This window comes from Musca autumnalis, unplaced genomic scaffold (genome assembly GCF_047663935.1).
Source record: "Musca autumnalis isolate F117 unplaced genomic scaffold, ASM4766393v1 scaffold_4, whole genome shotgun sequence".
Taxonomy (NCBI): Eukaryota; Metazoa; Arthropoda; class Insecta; order Diptera; family Muscidae; genus Musca; species Musca autumnalis.
In genome coordinates this window covers 217,586,140-217,606,238 of record NW_027411977.1, presented here as the reverse complement: position 1 = coordinate 217,606,238, position 20,099 = coordinate 217,586,140, and the positions used below count along the sequence as shown (strand labels likewise).

General features: G+C 28.8%; 1 protein-coding gene across 5 annotated transcripts in view; it reads right to left on the bottom strand.

Moving 5' to 3' along the window:
- The window catches only part of LOC141403902 (adenylate cyclase type 2-like), a 184,970-nt gene that overhangs the window by 17,390 nt on the left and 147,481 nt on the right, over window positions 1–20,099 (bottom strand). For all 5 annotated transcript variants that reach the window (XM_073986992.1, XM_073986988.1, XM_073986989.1 and 2 more), the window contains 6 exons: window positions 17,702–17,860; window positions 12,525–12,657; window positions 11,736–12,450; window positions 4,917–5,012; window positions 4,509–4,627; window positions 492–718 (listed from right to left, as the gene is read on the bottom strand). In XM_073986992.1, coding sequence (XP_073843093.1) covers window positions 492–718; window positions 4,509–4,627; window positions 4,917–5,012; window positions 11,736–12,450; window positions 12,525–12,657; window positions 17,702–17,860 — 1,449 coding nt within the window. The remainder of the gene's footprint in view (window positions 1–491; window positions 719–4,508; window positions 4,628–4,916; window positions 5,013–11,735; window positions 12,451–12,524; window positions 12,658–17,701; window positions 17,861–20,099) is intronic.

The following is a 20,099-nucleotide window of genomic DNA, read 5'->3' as shown; positions in this document are numbered from 1 at the left end:
TATAGAAAAAGTTGTTATCGACAACTATTTCTATAGAAAAAGTTGTTATCGACAACTATTTCTATAGAAAAAGTTGTTATCGACAACTATTTCTATAGAAAAAGTTGTTATCGACAACTATTGCTATAGAAAAAGTTGTTATCGACAACTATTTCTATAGAAAAAGTTGTTATCGACAACTATTTCTATAGAAAAAGTTGTTATCGACAACTATTTCTTTAGAAAAAGTTGTTATGGACAACTATTTCTATAGAAAAAGTTGTTATGGACAACTATTTCTATAGAAAAAGTTGTTATCTAAATCTATTTATATAGAAAAAGTTGTTATCGACAACTATTTCCATGGAAAAAGGGGTTATCGACATTTATTTCCATAGAACAAGTTTTTATCGACAACTATTTCCATGGAAATATTGTTATCGACATCTAATTTATACAAATATTTCTTCGCCTTTTTTATTTACGTTTCCCTTTTGTTAACAAATACTCACATATCCATAACAATCAGCTGAACTGCCGCAATTGAAATGAAGAGCAAAAAGGCGCAGATTAAATCATAGCGAAAATGAGTATCCGGCTGGGCGCGATACATTACTTCACGCGGTGTATTGCGATACCACATAGTGAGTGGTTTCAATTCGGTGGGTGGTCCAAAGCAATTGAAATTAAAACATTTACGCTCTGGTGGCAATAAATTTGATTCAATCATGGCAATGCTCTGGAAGAAGGAAGGTAGCAAAAAAAATGAGACGACAAGGAAAAGGAGGTAAATTAAATAAATTTAAAGGTGACAAACACACACGTCGTGCAAAAGAGATTTAAGGATATCATTTTAAGTAGATCCGCAGCAGGTGTGAAGGTGGTGGTAGCTACAATGGCAGTGAATCACAGGTGATGGTAGCCCCCTTTTTCGTTTAAAATCAAATTGATGTAGAGGTGTAAATGTTTCACACATTTGTCGACATGTTAAGGACTGGTTTAATACCTTCTTTGAGGTCCAAATGTTGAACAAGTGTTTTTGTTTTCGGAAATTCGAAGGACAGATATGGCGACACTGTTGACAACTAACCGGAAAATTTGCTATCTGATACTTTTTTATAGTAAACGTTGTTATCGAACAACTTTTCGAGAGAAAATGTTGTTATCGAACAATTTTGCTTGAAAATTATTGTTATCGAAGAACTTTTCTATAGAAAATGTTGTTATCGAACAAGTTTTCTATAGAAAATTTTGTTATCGAACACGTTTTCTATAGAAAATGTTGTTATCGAACAGTTTTTGTATAAAAATGTTGTTATCGAACAACCTTTGTTTTCAAAATGTTGTTATTGAACATTTTTTCTTGTAATCCAAGAACTTTTTCATAGAAAATGTTGTTACCGAACTACTTTCCCATAGAAACCGTTGTTATCGAACAACATTTCTATAGAAAATGTTCTCAGCGATCAACTTTTCTATAGAAAATGTTTTTTATTGAAAAACTTTTCCATAGTAAATGTTGTTATCGAACAACTTTTCCATAGAAAATGTTGTTATCGAACAACTTTTCTATAGAAAATGTTGTTATCGAACAACTTTTTCATAAAAAATATTGTTATCGATAGACTTTTCTATAGAAAATGTTGTTATCGAACAAGTTTTCTATAGAAAATGTTGTTATCGAACAACTTTTAAAAAACTGTTTTTATCGAACAATTTTTCCATAGAAAATGTTGTTATCGAACAATTTTTCCTTAAAAAATGTTGTTATCGAACAACAGAAAACGTTGTTATCGAACAAATTTTCTCTAGAAAATGTTGTTATCGAACAAGTTTTCTTTAGAAATTGTTGTTATCGAACATCTTTTCCATAAAAAATGTTATTATCGAAAAGTTTTTCTAAAAAAATATTGTTCGTTGTTCCACTTTTCTGTAGAAAATGTTGTTATCGAACATTTTTTCTATAGAAAATGTTGTTCTCGAACAACTTTTCTTTAGAAATTTTTGTTATCGAACCTTTCTATAGAAAATGTTGTTATAGAACAACTTTTCTGAAGAAAAAGTTGTTATCGAACATTTTTTTCTATAGAAAATATTGTTATCGAACAAGTTTTCTATAGAAAATGTTGTTATCGAACAACTTTTTTCTAAAAATTTTGTTATCGAACAACTTTTCTTTAGAAATTTAAAAAAAATTGTTGTTATCGAACAGCTTTTCCATAGAAAATGTTGTTATCGAACAATTTTTCCTTAGAAAATGTTGTTATCGTACAACTTTTTCTTAGAAAATGTTGTTATCGAACAGCTTTTTCATAACAAATGTTGTTATCGATAAACTTTTCTATGGAATATGTTGTAATCGAACAACTTTTCTCTAGAAAATGATGTTATCGAACAATTTTTCTTAAGAAATTGTAGTTATTGCACAATTTTTCCACAAAAACTGTTGTTATCGAAAAACTTTTCCATAGCAAATGTTGTTATCGAACAACTTTTCCATAGAAAATGTTGTTATCGAACAACTTTTCCATAGAAAATGTTGTTATCGAACAACTTTTTCATAAAAAAATATTATTATCGAACAACTTTTTCATAAAAAAATATTGTTATCGATAAACTTTTTCATAAAAAATATTGTTATCGATAAACTTTTTCATAAAAAATATTGTTATCTATAACCTTTTCTATAGAAAATTTTGTTATCGAACAACTTTTCTCTAGAAAATGTTGTTATCGATCGAACAACGTTTCTTTAGAAATTGTTGTTATCAAACAACTTTTAAGAAAACTGTTTTTATCGAACAGCTTTTCCATTATCGAACAATTTTTCCTTAGAAAATGTTGTTATCGCACAAGTTTTCCTTACAAAATGTTGCTATCGAAAAACTTTTTCATAAAAAATATTGTTATCGATAAACTTTTCTATGGAAATTGTTGTTACCGAACAAATTTTCTTTAGAAATTGTAGCTATTGAACAACTTTTCCACAATAACTGTTGTTATCGAAAAACTTTTCTATAGAAAATATTGTTATCGAACAATTTTTCTTTAGAAAATGTTGTTATCGCACAACTTTTTCTTAGAAAATGTTGTTATCGAACATTTTTTATATAGAAAATATTGTTATCGAACAAGTTTCCTATAGAAAATGTTGTTATCGAACAACTTTTCTCTAGAAAATGTTGTTATCGAACATCTTTTCCACAAAAAATGTTATTATCGAAAAGTTTTTCTAAAAAAATATTGTTATCGAACCACTTTTCTGTAGAAAATGTTGTTATAGAACATTTTTTCTATAGAAAATGTTGTTCTCGAACAACTTTTCTTTAGAAATTTTTGTTATCGAATTTTTCTATAGAACATGTTGTTATAGAACAACTTTTCTGAAGAAAAAGTTGTTATCGAAAATTTTTTTCTATAGAAAATGTTGTTATTGAACAACTTTTTCATAACAAATGTTGTTATCGATAAACTTTTCTATGAAAAATGTTGTTATCGAACAACTTTTCTCTAGAAAATGATGTTATCGAAAAATTTTTCTTAAGAAATTGTAGTTATTGGAAAATTTTTCCACAAAAACTGTTGTTATCGAAAACTTTTCTATAGAAAATATTGTTATCGAACATTTTTTCTATAGAAAATATTGTTATCGAACAACTTTTCTATAGAAAATATTGTTATCGAACAACTTTTCAATAGAAAATGTTGTTACCGAATAACTTTTTAATAGAAAATGTTGTTATCGAACAACTTTTCTTTAGAAAATGTTGTTATCGATCAACTTTTCAATAGACAATGTTGTTATCGTAATACTTTTCCATAGAAAATATTGTTATCGAACAAATCTTTTATAGAAAATGTCGTTATCGAACACCTTTTCTATAAAAAAAATTTGTTATCGAACAAATTTTCTATAAATATATTGTTATCGAATAACTTTTCTCTTGAAAATGTTGTTATCGAACAACCTTTTTTAAGAAAATGAAACATATTTTTCGTTTTCAACATCATCCATGCCATATTCATCCATGTCACTCATTCCCCAGGCACCCTGGCTTCAAAGGCAATAACTTTTTGACAAAATAACTTCAAAAACATTTACGAAAAAAAAAGAACAAAAATTAGAGTCATGTAAAGCCACAACAACATGCCATAGTCAACTTTTGCCATAGTCATGCTCGGGGTAATGTCCACAATAAAGTCAAGGCACACATATTCCTCTCCGGTTGCTGCCTGCGTATGTGTTAATGACATTTTGGGATAAACCAAAGTTTGAGTAAAACAATTTCAGAAAATTTAATTTTCACATAACTTTTGGCATGTTAGGGGACTATGAAAATGGCTAAAAAAAGAATGAAGGAATCCCTCAATCTAAGCAATTTACGCTGTTGCTTTTATGTGGTAAGAAAATGTCGTATACTTTGGTTTCTAAAAATGTGTTTCGGGTAATTGGATTTTATCACACCACCCACCTCCACACCTGCTTGCGGAGCATAAAAAATTAAACTCTAGCAAAAGAAAATACTTACGGCCAAACCAATATTCTTGACCAATTTCGATTCGGCAATATTGGCAAATGGTCTATCAGCTCCCCAGCATTCGACGTATTTGGTCATCTTCGATGAAGGGCGATTGCGAGAAACGTGACCTGTGAACAGGAAGGGAGGATTCAAAGTAAAAGCAAGTGATATCCTTTAAAATGTAGTTAAAAACAAATAAAATTCAATTTTTATTGAAATAAAGTTCTCTTCATTTCGATGGTCAATAGTTTCTCTCCATCTCAAGGTGATTGCAAGAAATAATTTCATTTACTTAAACTTTTCGATTTCTAACGAAAAGTTTAAACTTTTCCATTCAATGGATGGTATTCGAACATGCCATATGGCATGTCCATGCTTGTAGATTGACTGATGGATGGATGGATGCTGCATACATACCTGCATGACTGCGAAAACTTTCATTTGTATGGAAGGACATTTTACGTTCGGTAAATGATGCAGATGAACGTCTTCTGTCAGCAAATGATATTAAACCTGAAAGTGAAAAAAAATTGTAAAATAGATAAATGTTAAAGGATAAGGTATACTTAAGGAACAAATTCAATTCATAATAGCGTTTTTATAGAAAAAGTTATCGATAGCAACCTCTTCCACAAAATATCCACCGATAATAATTTTTTCTGAAGAAAAAGCCATCGCTAATAACTGTTGTTTCATAGAAAAATTAATCGATAACAATTTTTTCTAGAGAAAAAGTCATCGATAAGTACTTTCTCTAGAGCATTAGTAATCGATAAAAAATTTTCCATAGGAAAAACTATCAATAACAATTTTACCTAGAGAAGAAGTCATCGATAACAACTTTTTGTATCACAAAAGTCATCGATAGCAACTTTTTGTATAAGAAAATCATTGATAATAACTTTTTCCATAAAAAATGTCATCGATAACAAATGCTTTCATGGAAAAAGTAACAGATAGCAAGTTTTCTGTGGAAAAAGTCATCGAAAATAACGCTTTCTATAGCACACGAAATCGATAATAACAATCTCTACAGAAAACGTAATCGATAACAATAAATTCTATAAAAACTGTAATCGATAACAACTTATTATATAGAAAATATATCGATAACATTTTTTTCTATGGAACACGACACCGATGACAATTTTTTCTATAGAAAAAGTCATCGATAACAACTTCTTCTATAGAAGAAGTTAGCGATAACAATTGTTTCTATAGAAAAATACATTGATAGAAAGTTTTTCAATGAAAAGCGTCATTGATAACTAGTTTTTGTATAGAAAATTTCATCGATAACAATTTTTCTTTGGAAACATCATTGATATCTTATTTTACTAGAAAAAAATAATCGATAAATATTTTTTCTAGAGAAGATAACAACTTTTTCTAAAGTGATCGATAACAACTACTTCAATAGAAAATACCATCGATAACATTTATTCCCCTAGAAAAAATTATTGATAATAAATTTTTCTTCGGTAACTACTTTTTCGATTGAGAATCTCATTGAGTACACATTTTCCTACAGAAAAAGTCGTCAATAACAATCTTTCCTATAGAAAAAGTCATCGATAACAACTTTTTTATAGAAAAAGTTATCGATATCAACTTTTTCTATGGATAACGTCACCGATAACAAATTTTTCTATAAAAATATTCATTGATAACAAGTTTTTCTATGAAAGCAGTCATCGATAACAAGTTTTTATATGGAAAAAGTCATCGATAACAACTGTTTCAATTGAAAAAAATTAACGATAACAAGTTTTTCTATAAAAAAGCGATCGATAACAATTTTTCAATGGAAAACATCATGCGCAGAAATTTTTTCTATGGAAAAAGTAATCGATAACAACTTTTTCTAAGGAAGCAGTCATCGATAGTACATTTTTCTATAAAAAAGTCGTCGATAACAACTTTTTCTATAGAAAAAGTCATCGATAACATGTTTTAATGCAAAGAAAGTTGTCAATAAAAAATTTCAATTCAATAGAAAAATTAATGTTTTTCTAAAAAAATATGGTCGATAACAATTTTTAATGGAAAAAGTCATCGGTAGACATTTTTTCTATGGAAAAAGTAATCGATAACAATTATTTCCAAGGAAAAAAATCATCGATAATAACTTGTTTTATGGAAACAGTCATCGATAACAAGTTTTTCTATAGAAAAAATCATCGAAAACATCTTTTACGATAGCAAAAGTCATCGATAACAAATTTTTGTATAGAAAAAGTGATCGATAACAATGAAAAACATCAACGGTAGAACAATTTTCTATGGAAAAAGTAATCGAAAAAGTAATCATCGATAAAAAGTTTTTCTATTGAAAAGCGATCTATAACAACTTTTCAGTGGAAAACGTCATCGGTAGAAACTTTTTCTATGGAAAACAGACGTCGATAACAAGTTTTTTCATTAGAAAAAGTAATAGATAACATCTTTTAATATGGAAAAGGTAATAATCGATAACAAGCTTTTCCATAGCAAAGTCATCGATAACAAGTTTTTCTATAAAAATATGATCGATAACAATTTTTCAATGTAAAGCGTCATCGGTAGACAACTTTTTCTAGCGACAACCTTTCCAATAGAAAAAGTCATCGATAACAACTTTTCTTATAGATATACATATATAGATATGGATAACGTCTCCGATAACAAATTTTTCTATAAAAAATCATTGATAATAAGTTTTTCTATGAAAGCAGTCATCGATAACAAGTTTTTATGTGGAAAAATTCATCGATAACAACTGTTTCAATGGAAAAATAATGGACAAGTTTTTCTATAAAAAAGCGATCGATAACAATTTTTCAATGGAAAACATCATCCGCAGAATTTGTTTCTATCGAAAGAGTAATCGATAACGAATTGTTTATGGAAACAGTCATCGATAACAAGTTTTTCTATAGAAAAAATCATCGAAAACATGTTTTACGATAGCAAAGGTCATCGATAACAAATTTTTGTATAGAAAAAGTGATCGATAACAATGAAAAACGTCAACGGTAGAACAATTTTCTATGGAAAAAGTAATCGATAAGAACTTTTTCTATGGAAAAAATCATCGATAAAAAGTATTTCTATTGAAAAGCGATCTTAAACAATTTTTCAGTGCAAAACGTCATCAGTATCGATAACAAGTTTTTTCTTTAGAAAAAGTAATCGATAACATCTTTTAATATGGAAAAAGTAATCATCGATAACAAGCTTTTCTATAGAAAAGTCATCGATAACAACTTTTCAATAGAAAAATTCATCGATAACAAGTTTTTCTATAAAAATATGATCGATAACAATTTTTCAATGTCAAACGTCATCGGTAGATATTTTTTCTATGAATAAATTAATCGATAGCAATCACCGATAGAATGTTTTTTTATGAATAAAGTAATCGAAAACAACTTATTCTAAGGAAACAGTCATCGATAGCAAGTTTTTCTGTTGATGAAGTTATCGATAACATATTTTACTATAGAAAAAGTCATCGATAACAAGTTTGATAAAAACATTTCAATGGAAAACATCAGAAAGTCATCGGTAACATATTTTACTATCGAAAAAGCCAGGGATAAAAACTTTTTCTAATGTAAAAGTCATCAATAACAATCTTTTTTATAGAAAAAGTCTTCGATAACAAGTTTTTCTATAAAAATATGATCGATAACAATTTTTCAATGCAAAACGTCATCGATAGAAATTTTTTATGAATAAAGTAATCGAGAACAACTTTTTGTAAGGAAACAGTCATCGATAGCAAGTTTTTCTGTAGATAAAGTTATCGAAAACAACTTTTTTAAGGAAACGGTTATCGATAGCAAGTTTTTTTCTGTAGATAAAGTTATCGAAAACATATTTTACTATAGAAAAAGTCATCGATAACAAGTTCGACAACAACATTTCAATGGAAAACATCATCGGTAAAAAATTTTCTATGGAAAAATTATCGGCAACAATTTCCTCTATGAAAACCGTAATCGATACCAAGTTTTTCGGTAGAAAAAGTCATCGGTAACATATTTTACTATCGAAAAAGCCATGGATAAACCCTTGTTCTAATGTAAAAGTCATCGATAACAATCTTTTCATAGAAAAAGTCTTCGATAACAAGTTTTTCGGTCACCGATAATAAGTTTCTCAATGGAAAAAAGTCATCGATAAAAACTTTTTTCTATAGACAACGTCACCGATAACAAATTTTTCAATAGAAAAATTCATCGATAACAAGTTTTTCTATAAAAATATGATCGATAACAATTTGTAATGTAAAACGTCATCGATAGATATTTTTTCTATGAAAAAATTAACCGATAGCAATCATCGGTAGAATTTTTTTATGAATAAAGTAATCGAAAACAACTTTTTCTAAGGAAACAGTCATCGATAGCAAGTTTTTCTGAAGATAAAGTTATCGAAAACAACGTTTTCTAAGGAAACAGTCATCGATAGCAAGGTTTTTCTGTAGATAAAGTTATCGATGACATATTTTACTATAGAAAAAGTCATCGATAACTAGTTCGACTACAACATTTCAACGGAAAACATCATCGGTAGAACAATTTTCTATGGAAAAATTATCGGCAACAATTTTTTCTATGGAAACAGTCATCGATAGCAAGTTTTTTCTGTAGATAAAGTTATCGAAAACATATTTTGCTATCGAAAAGCCACGGATAAAAACTTTTTCTAATAAAAAAGTCATCGATAACAATCTTTTCTATAGAAAAAGTCTTCGATAACATGGTTTTCTATGAAAGCGGTCACCGATAATAAGTTTTTCAATGGAAAAAAGTCATCGATAAAAACTTTTTCTATAGACAACGTCACCGATAACGAATTTTTCTATAGAAAAATTCATCGATAACGAGTTTTTGATACAGTTTTATTTGTCGATAACAACTTTTTCTATAAAAATGGTTTTCGATGGCAAATTTTTTCTACAAATATTCCATTAATGAGATGTTATCGATTTTTTCAATAGACTACTATGTTGGTAGTCGATTGATCTGTTTTTTTATCGATTATTTTCTTCTACAGAAAAATGTGTTATCTATAACTATTCCATAGGAAAAATGGTTATCGATAAATTTTTCTTTTGAAAATGATGTTATAGATTTCTTCTCACAAAACGTTGTTATCGATTATCTTTTAGTAGCGGAAGGTGTTATCCATTACTTTTCCCAAAGAAAATGTTGTTATGGGTTAGAAAACAAATTTTTATCGATTAGTTTTTTATAGTAAAAATGTTTTTTTGATTACCTTACCAGTGAGAATATATATTACCAATCAAATCTTCCTTGCAAAAGTGTTATCGATGACTTTTCCCATAGAAAATGTTGTTATCGATTAGTTTCTTAATACAAAAATTTGTTACTGATTAGTTTTTTCATAGAAAACCTGGTTATCGATTACTTTTTTATAGCAAATTTGGTTACCGCTAATTTCTTTTATAGAAAAACATTGTTATCGAGTATTGTTGCCTTAGAAAAGTTTGTCATCGATTATATTCTTTATAGAAAAAAATGTTATCGATTATTTTCCCATAAAAAAATTTGTAATCGTTTAGTTTTTCGGTCGAAAATGTTGTTATCGATGAAATTTTCTATAGTAAAAGGTGTTATCGATGGCTTTTTCTATAAAAAAGGTTTTTTCTATGGAAAAGGTTGTTTTCTATAGAAAAGGTTGTTATCGATGACATTTTCGGTAGAAAAAGTAGATAGCGATTATTTTTCCATAGAAAAACGTGTTGTGGATTACTTTTACATCGATAATTTTTTCATAGAAAATTTGTTATCGTTTACATTCTCTACAGAAAAAAAATTTGTCACAAAAAGTTGTTAAAAAAAAATACCTTTTTCATAGAATAAATGGTTATCGATTATTTTTTCCATAGAAAAAATTGTTATCGTTTACATTTCCGGTAGAAACATTTGTTATCGATTACCATCTCAATATAAAAATTTGTTATCGAATATTTTTTCATAAAATTAATGGTTATCGATTTTTTTTCAAAAGAAAAGTTTTTTTTTATTAATTTTTTCCGTCATCGATTTTATTCTCTATAGAAAAAATTTTATCGATTATTTTTCCATTAAACCATTTATTATCGTTTAGTTTTTCGGTCGAAAATGTTGTTATCGATGAAATTTTCTATAGTAAAAGGTGTTATCGATGGCTTTTTCTATAGAAAAAGTTGTTATCGATGATATTTTCCATAGAAAAAGTTGATATCGATTATTTTTCCATAAAAACTGTTATCGATTACTTTTACATCGATAAAGTAAAAAGTAAAAGGTGTTATCGATGGCTTTTTCTATAGAAAAGGTTGTTATCGATGACATTTTCCGTAGAAAAAGTAGATAGCGATTATTTTTCCATAGAAAAACGTGTTGTGGATTACTTTTACATCGATAATTTTTTCATAGAAAATTTGTTATCGTTTACATTCTCTACAGAAAAAAAATTTGTCACAAAAAGTTGTTCAAAAAAAATACTTTTTTTTTTTCAAAAGAAACGTTTTTTTATCGATTTTTTCCGTTATCGATTTCATTCTCTATAGAAAAAATTTTATCGATTATTTTTCCATTAAACAATTTATTATCGTTTAGTTTTTCGGTCGAAAATGTTGTTATCGATGAAATTTTCTATAGTAAAAGGTGTTATCGTTGGCTTTTTCTATAGAAAAGGTTGTTATCGATGATATTTTCCATAGAAAAAGTTGATATCGATTATTTTTCCATAAAAAAAACTGTTATCGATTACATTTACATCGATAATTTTTTTACAGAACATTTGTTATCGATTACATTCTCCATAGAAAAAGTTGTTACAAATTACTTTTTTCATAGAATAAATGGTTATCGATTATTTTTTCCATAGAAAAATTTTTTATCTTTTACTTTTTCGGTAGAAACATTTGTTATCGTTTACCATCTTAATAGAAAAATTTGTTATCGAATATTTTTTCATAAAATTAATGGCTATCGATTTTTTTTCTACGGAAATAGTTGTGGATAACAAGGAGTACTTCATCAATAGTTAAAAAATTTCCGATAAGTTTTTTTTGCATTCAATTTAGTGTTCATAATCAATTTCTCTTTTGCTCTTTTTTCCTTCTTCGATAACTAGCCTTGTGCAAATTGAGTATCGGAAACTGACTTTCATTCGTGCCATCATAAATAGCCCCTTGCAGGTAAAATTATTGTCTGAAATTGACACATGCACACTTACCTTGCACTGATAGTTTCCGTTTGCTCTTTGCTGTCTCTGGTACATCGGAAGCTAACAAATTATTGCCAGTTGTGGTTGTTCCTGATGCAGCATTGCTGGTATTAACTGAGTTGGCGGCAATCGCATTACCACCGTTCAGAGTCGGGGATGAGTCTAGATTTGCCAGAGGATTTTCAGTTATATTCGTTGCTGGGGTGGTAGAACCACCACCACCACTATTCCCGCCCTCACTGCCACTGGCACTTAGAGCATCGTCATTAGGTAGGCTAAGAGATGACTTGGGCGTTAGGGAGGCATGAGTATTATTGGTGGCTATCTCTGGGGCTGAATTGTGATTTGCTATCGATTCGGGAAGCAACTGTTGCTGCTGTTTATTGGCTTCGTTTTGTCTTAGCTCCACGTTATCCTCATCTTCTTCTTCTTTAATTGACATCGATGTCGTTGTTGAGGATAATTGTGGCAGTTTTGGTTCAGGACTGCTGCTGCCACCACCACCTGTAGTGGTTGTTGGTGCTGTTGCTGGTGGCGAGTGGGGATTGTCTACACCCTTGAAATTGACAATGGTCAGGGGTAGAAGTTTTTCCGTTGCCTCAGCATCGGCATTATGACCACTGCTGTAGATATTATTGTGTTTATCCGTGGGATTATCTGCATCCTCCAGGGAGTTACTGCATTCGATGACACGTGGCACAGGATGTAAAATATAGGTGGGTTTCTAGAGCATAAGAAAAGAGAGCAGGAGCTTACTTTAAATTCAAATATTTCCGCCCCTCAATCGACGAGCTTTACCTTTGGTGGTACAATTAAATATGTCTCAATTTTATGATCTGCCAAATAGGAATCACGGCTGCCGCCATTTCCTTCCTCAACTTCAAATTTCCCATTGAGAAAATCCAAAGTTTGTTTGGTGATGTGTACTCGTCTGTGATATTTAAAAAGAGGAAATAATTTTGAGAAGAATAAATAACTAAAAAAATTATTTGGCTGTTTGTTTTTGTTGCGTTTCCTGTTTCGTGGTGAAAATTGGTTTCACTTGATTGAGTTTTTTTTTATTTATTTTGGATTGCTTTCTTTGTGTTGATGAAGCAGAATATTGGTTTTTAATGATGATGGAGACGTTGCCCATCATCTGTAAGAAATTATCCGGCATAAAGACGCATAGGGCAAAAGCCAAAAGGAATATATAACAGTTGGTCTGTTCCAGAACTGCAAGAATCTAATAATTTTTATTGTTTTTTTCGATAACATAAAGGAAAAATTGTTATCGTAGTAAAAAATAGTAGCTTCTTGCAGGCTCTGGAACAGAGCAAGTATTTAATATAAAAGAAAGTTGAATAACCCATTTTTCTATGGAAAAAGTCATCGATAACAAAGTTTTTCATAGAAATATTGTTCGATAACAAGTGTTTTTACAGAAAAACGCATCGGTAACAAGTTACTCTAGAGAAAATGTTATCGATAACAAAATGTTCTAGAGAAAAACTAATCGATAACAAGTTTGTTAAAAAAAGAGTGATCGATAACAAATTTTCCTAAAGGACAAATCTCCGATAACAATTTTTTTAGAAAGCCTTCGATAACAAAAATTTCATTGAGATAATCATTGATAACAACATAATTCTAAGGAAAAAGTCATCGATAACAATTGTTTCTAAAGATAATGACATCGATAACGTTTTTTTTCTACAGGAAAATTATCCAATAAGAACATCTGTTTATGAAAATGTCATCGATAACAACAGTTTCTATAGAAATGCTGCTTGATAACAAGTTTTATCATAGAAATTGTGATTGATAACAAGTTTTTCTAAAGAAAATATTATCGACAACAACATTTTATAGGGAAAAAAGTCATCGCTAACAACTGTTTCTATTGAAAATGTAATCGATAACATATTTTCCTAAAAGCAAAATCTTTCGATCACAACAATTTCATCGAAATAGTTATCGATAACAACATAGTTCGAAAGAAAAATTAATCGATAACAAGTTTTTCTAAAGATTATTCCTGTAGAAAAAGGATCGATAACTAGAGATACTTTTTTTCTACAGGAATAATATTCGATAACAATATTTGCTATGAAATATGCCTTTGTTAACAACTTTTTATAAAGCAAAAGCTATCGATAAAAACATAACAACTTTTTCTATAAAAAAAAAAATTAATCGATTGTATTATTTTTCATACAAAAGTAGTCGATAACTACTTTTTTTCTTAGAACAAATCACCGATAGCAACATTTTCTTTAAAAAAAAGTCATCGATAACAACTTTTCCGTAAAAAAAATTACGCGATAAAAACTTTTTTCTTCAGTAGAAGTATTCTGTTCCAGTACTGCAAGAATCTACTACTTTTTACTATTTTTTTCGATAACATAAAGGAAAAAATGTTATCGTATTAAAAAAATTGTAGCTTATTGCAGGTTCTGGAACACAGCAAATATATTCTTTGGAAAAAGTAATCGATAACTACTTTTTTCTATAGAAACCATCATCGATAACAACATGTCCTACAGAAACAGTAATCGATAACCAATTTTTCTATGAAAACTGCCTTTGATAACAACTTTTTATATAGCAAAAGCTGTCGATAACAACATTTTTGTAGAAAAAGTCTTAGATAAAATTTTTTCTATAAACAATTTATCGATAGTAACATTTTCCATACAAAAAGTAGTCATTAACGACTTTTTTCTTAGAAGATGTCATCTATAACAATTTTTTTAGCAGAAGATAATTTGTTCTATAGAAAAATTCTTTTCGATTTTTTCTATAGAACAAATAATCGATAACAAAATTTTCTTTAGACAAAGTCTGCGAGAACAATTATTTTTCCGTAGAAGAAATATTCGATAACAACTTTTTTCTTCAGTAGATGTCTTCGATATCAGTACTTTCTTTGGAAAAATAACGATAACAAATTGTACTATAAAAACAGTAATCGATAACAACTTCTTCTACAGAAGAAGTCAGCGATAACAACTTTTCCATCAGAAGAACTCATTGGTAACAACATTTTCCGTATAAAAAACATCGATAACAAAGTTTTCTATGGAAATACTGTTCGATAACAAGTGTTTTTATAGAAAAAGTCACAAGCTTTTACAACGGAAAAGTAATTGATAACAATTTTTTCTATTGAAAAATTCATCGATAACAACTTTTCCTTTAAAAACCCTTCGATAACAAATTTGTTAACAGACAAAATCTCCGAAAACAAATTCTAACTGGAGATAAACTCATCGATTGCATTTCTTTCTAAACACAATGTCTTCGATAACTGCTTTTTTCTACAGGAAAAATATTCAATAACCACATTCTTTATGGAAAATTTCTTCGATGACAACCTATTCTATAGCAAAAGCAATCGATAACCAGTTTTCTGTAAAATCACATATGACACATTTCTGCAAAAATACATCTATAACATGTTTTTTTTTTTTCTGTAGAAGAAGTCATTGATAACAAAGTTTTCCTTAAAAAATGTCAGCGATAACAAAAGTATCTTTAGAAAATGTCTCCGATAACAAGTTTTCATCAGAAGAAGTCATCGATTACAAAATTTTCTGTACAAAAAATCATCGATAACAACTTGCTCTATAGAAATCATCATCGTTATATGGAAACAGTTATAGATAACAAATTTTTCTATAGAAAAAGTCATCGATTACAATATTTTCTATAGAAGAAGCCATCGATTACAAAGTCTTCTTCAGAAAAAGCATCGATAACAACTTTTTTTTACAGAAATAGTCATCGGTAACAGTTTTTTCTAAATAAAATTCATCGATAATAACTTTTGCTTGAGAAGAAGTAACCGATAACAACATTTTCTGTAGATAAGGTCATCGATATCAACTTTTCTTTATAGAAAAGGTCATCTATTGAATATGTCAACGATAAAAAATTTTTCGATAAAAGAAGTCATCGATTTGGTTAGACAAAGTAATCGATAACAACCTTTTCTTTAGAATAAAATCGCTGATAACAAATTTCAGTATAGAAAAGTAAATCGATAACATCGTTTTCCATACAAAAAGTCATCGAAACAAAATTTTCTGCTGAAAAAGTCATCGATAACAACTTGTTATATAATTATACATTATATAACAGTCATCGGAAAAAAATTTTCTTTTGGAAAAGTCATTGATGACAATTTTTTGCTGGAAAAGTAATCGATAATAGCATTTTTTGCAGAAGAAATCATCAATTCAACTTTTTTGCAGAAAAACACATCTATAACAGCTCTTTGTATAGAAAGAGTATTCAGTAATAATTTTTTCTATTGAAAATGTCAATGATAACAATATTTTCTATAGAAGAAGTCATCGATAACAAAATTTTATTTAAACAAATAACAAAACTTTCTTTATAACAGTTTTTTATAGAAACAATGATCGATTACTATAAAATAATTTATCGATAACAAAATTTGCTTTAGAAAAAATCCTTTTCTAGAGAAAAAGTCATCGATAACATCATCATCTTAAGAAAAAGTAATCGATTACATTTTCTATAAAAGAAATCATCGATAATAATGTTTTCTTCGGAAAAAGTCATCGATAACAACTCATTATATAGAAAAAGTTCTCGATAAAAATTAACGATAATACAAACAAACATCATCGATAACAACTTTTTCTAGAGAAAAAGTCATCGATAACAACTTCTTCTAAAGAAAAAGTATTCGATTACAACATTTTCTATAGAAGAAGTCAGCGATAACAATGTTTTCTTCGGAAAAAAAGTCATCGATAACAACTCATTCTATAGAAAGTCGTCGATGACAGGTTTTTCTCGATAAAAATTAACTATAATAACACTTTCTAGAGAAAACATAATCGATAACAACTTTTTCTAGAGAAAAGTTCATCGATAACAACTTCTTCTAAAGAAAAAGTAATCGATGGCAGGTTTTTCCCGATAACAACATTTTCTAGAGAAAACATTATCGATAACAACTTTTTCTAGAGAAAAAGTCTTCGATAACAACTTCTTCTAAAGAAAAACATTTACAACATTTTTTATAGAAGAAGTCATCGATAACAGTGTTTTCTTCGCAAAAAGTCATCGATAACAACTCATTCTATAGAAAAAGTCATCGATGGCAGGTTTTTCCCGATAACAACATTTTCTAGAGAAAACATTATCGATAACAACTTTTTCTAGAGAAAAAGTCATCGATAACAACTTCTTCTAAAGAAAAACATTTACAACATTTTTTTTAGAAGAAGTCATCGATAACAATGTTTTCTTCAGAAAAAGTCATCGATAACAACGCATTTTATAGAAAAAGTCATCGATAGCAGGTTTTCCTCGATAAAAAATCAACGATAACAACATTTTCTAGAGAAAACTTCATCGATAACGACTTTTTCTAGAGAAAAGTCATCGATAACAACTGTTTTTATAGAAAAAGTCATTGATAGCAAATTATTGTGTAAATAAAATCATTCATGCTTTTATTCTACGAAAAAAAGTCATCGATAATAACCTTTTCTAAATATCTCTTGACACCTTCCCAGCAAAAAATCTTTTCGATAACTTCATAATGGTTACTTTCTTCCCATTAATTCCCTAATGTCTTCCTTCCAAACGTATTAGTAACCACTATAAGTGTTTATCGATAATCCCCTCCCTCATGTGGCTTCATTATATTCCGCAAAGCTTTCTACCGATTTATTGATAAGTTTTATATAAAAACCCCATTAGCTGTCATTTCCATTTCAAGAATCAATTTCGTTTTTCTTCTGTTTACTATTGTGATATTTCGTTTTAGCAATCATTGATTATTGCCAAATCGCAGCTAGCAGGTAATTTCCGTTTCCGTCTATAAAAAATCAGCCAAATGAAACCAATTTCCTTTAATACACCTTTTCTTGCCGAAAAAAGGGAAGCAATAATCAAACGTATCATAATAAAAAAATCTACAGATATGAAAATTTATTCTCTCTCTCGCAACTTACCCCGCAACACCTCCACTTTCCATGTGATTTGCCAGCGTAACATCATCACTCCAAACATCGAATTGCCATTTTCTCAGTCCCAAAACACCGCACAAAACATTACCTGTATGGATGCCAATACGCATATCGACATTGATGCCAGTTGCTTCACGAACGTGTCTGAAAAAGAAAAGGAAGAGAAGTTTATTATTTAAAGATATTCTATTCTATGTTTTGTGTATTGATAAGAATGTGCAGCGGCAACAAAATTTTTCTGAACAAATGTTGTCCGAAAATGTTTGTTCTAACTATAATGTCAGAGATAATAATAAGTTATCGAAAACAATTTTTTAAAGTCGATAACAACTTTTTCTATAGAAATAGTTGTCGATAACAACTTTTTCTATAGAAATAGTTGTCGATAACAACTTTTTCTATAGAAATAGTTGTCGATAACAACTTTTTCTATAGCAGTAGTTGTCGATAACAACTTTTTCCATGGAAACAGTTGTCGATAAAAACTTTTTCCATGGAAATATTTGCGAATAACAACTTTTTCCATGGAAATAGTTGTCGATAACAGATTTTTCTATAGAAATAGTTGTCGATAACAACTTTTTCTACAGAAATAGTTGTCGATAACCACTTATTCTATAAAAGTAGTTGTCCATAACAACTTTTTCCTGGGAAATAATTGTCGATAACGACTTTTTCCTTGGAAATAATTGTCGATAACAAGTTTTTCCATGGAAATAGCTGTCGATAACAATTTTTTCCATGGAAATAGTTGTCGATAACAAATTTTTCCATGGAAATATTTGCGAATAACAACTTTTTCCATGGAAATAGTTGTCGATAACAACTTTTTCCTTGAAAATAATTGTCGACAACAGCTTTATCTGTGGAAATATTTTTCGATAACAACTTTTTCCATAGAAATAGTTGTCGATAACAACTTTTAATATGGAAATAGTTGTCGATAACAAATTTTTCTATAGAAATAGTTGTCGATAACAACTTTTTACATGGAAATAGTTGTCGATAACAACCTTTTCCATAGAAATAGTTGTCGATAACAACTTTTTCCATGGAAATAGTTGTCGACAACAATAGTTGTCGATAACAACCTTTTTCACGGAAATGGTTGTCGATAACAACTTTTTCCACGGAAATAGTTGTCGATAACAACTTTATCTATAGCAATAGTTGTCGATAACAACTTTTTCTATAGAAATAGTTGTCGATAACAACTTTTTCTATAGAAATAGTTGTCGATAACAACTTTTTCTATAGAAATAGTTGCGATAACAACTTTTTCTATAGAAATAGTTGTCGATAACAACTTTTTCTATAGAAATAGTTGTCGATAACAACTTTTTCTATAGAAATAGTTGTCGATAACAACTTTTTCTATAGAAATAGTTGTCGATAACAACTTTTTCTATAGAAATAGTTGTCGATAACAACTTTTTCTAGAGAATAGTTGTCGATAACAACTTTTTGTATGGAAATAGTTGTCGATAACCACTTTTTGTATGGAAATAGTTGTCGATAACAACTTTTTCCATGGAAACAGTTGTCGATAACACCTTTTTCCATGGAAATAGTTTTCGATAACAATTTTTTCCATGGAAATAGTTGTCGATAACAACTTTTTCCTGGGAAATAATTGTCGATAACAACTTTTTCCATGGAAATAGTTGTCGATAACAACTTTTTCCTGGGAAATAATTGTCGATAACAACATATTCTTTACAAACAATTGTCGATAACAGATTTTTCTATAGAAATAGTTGTATATAACAAATTTTTCTATAGAAATAGTTGTCGATAACAGCTTTTTCTATAAAAATATTTGTCGATAACAACTTTTTCTATAGAAATAGTTGTCGATAATAACTTTTGCTATAGTAATAGTTGTCGATAACAACCTTTTCTAAAGAAATAGTTGTCGATAACAACAAATAGTTGTCGATAACAGCTTTTTCTATAGAAATAGTTGTCGACAACAACTTTTTCTATAGAAATAGTTGTCGATAACAACTTTATCTATAGAAATAGTTGTCGAAAACAACTTTTTCTATAGAAACAGTTGTCGACAACAGATTTTTCTATAGAAATAGTTGTAGATAACAATTTTTTTTATAGAAATAGTTGTCGATAACAGCTTTTTCTATAAAAATAGTTGTCGATAACAACTTTTTCTATAGAAATAGTTGTCGATAATAACTTTTTCTATAAAAATAGTTGTCGATAACAACGTTTTCTATAGAAATAGTTGTCGATAACAATTTTTGCAATGGAAACAGTTGTCGATAACAACTTTTTCTATATAAATAGTTGTCGATAATAACTTTTTCTATAAAAATAGTTGTCGATAACAACGTTTTCTATAGAAATAGTTTTCGATAACAACTTT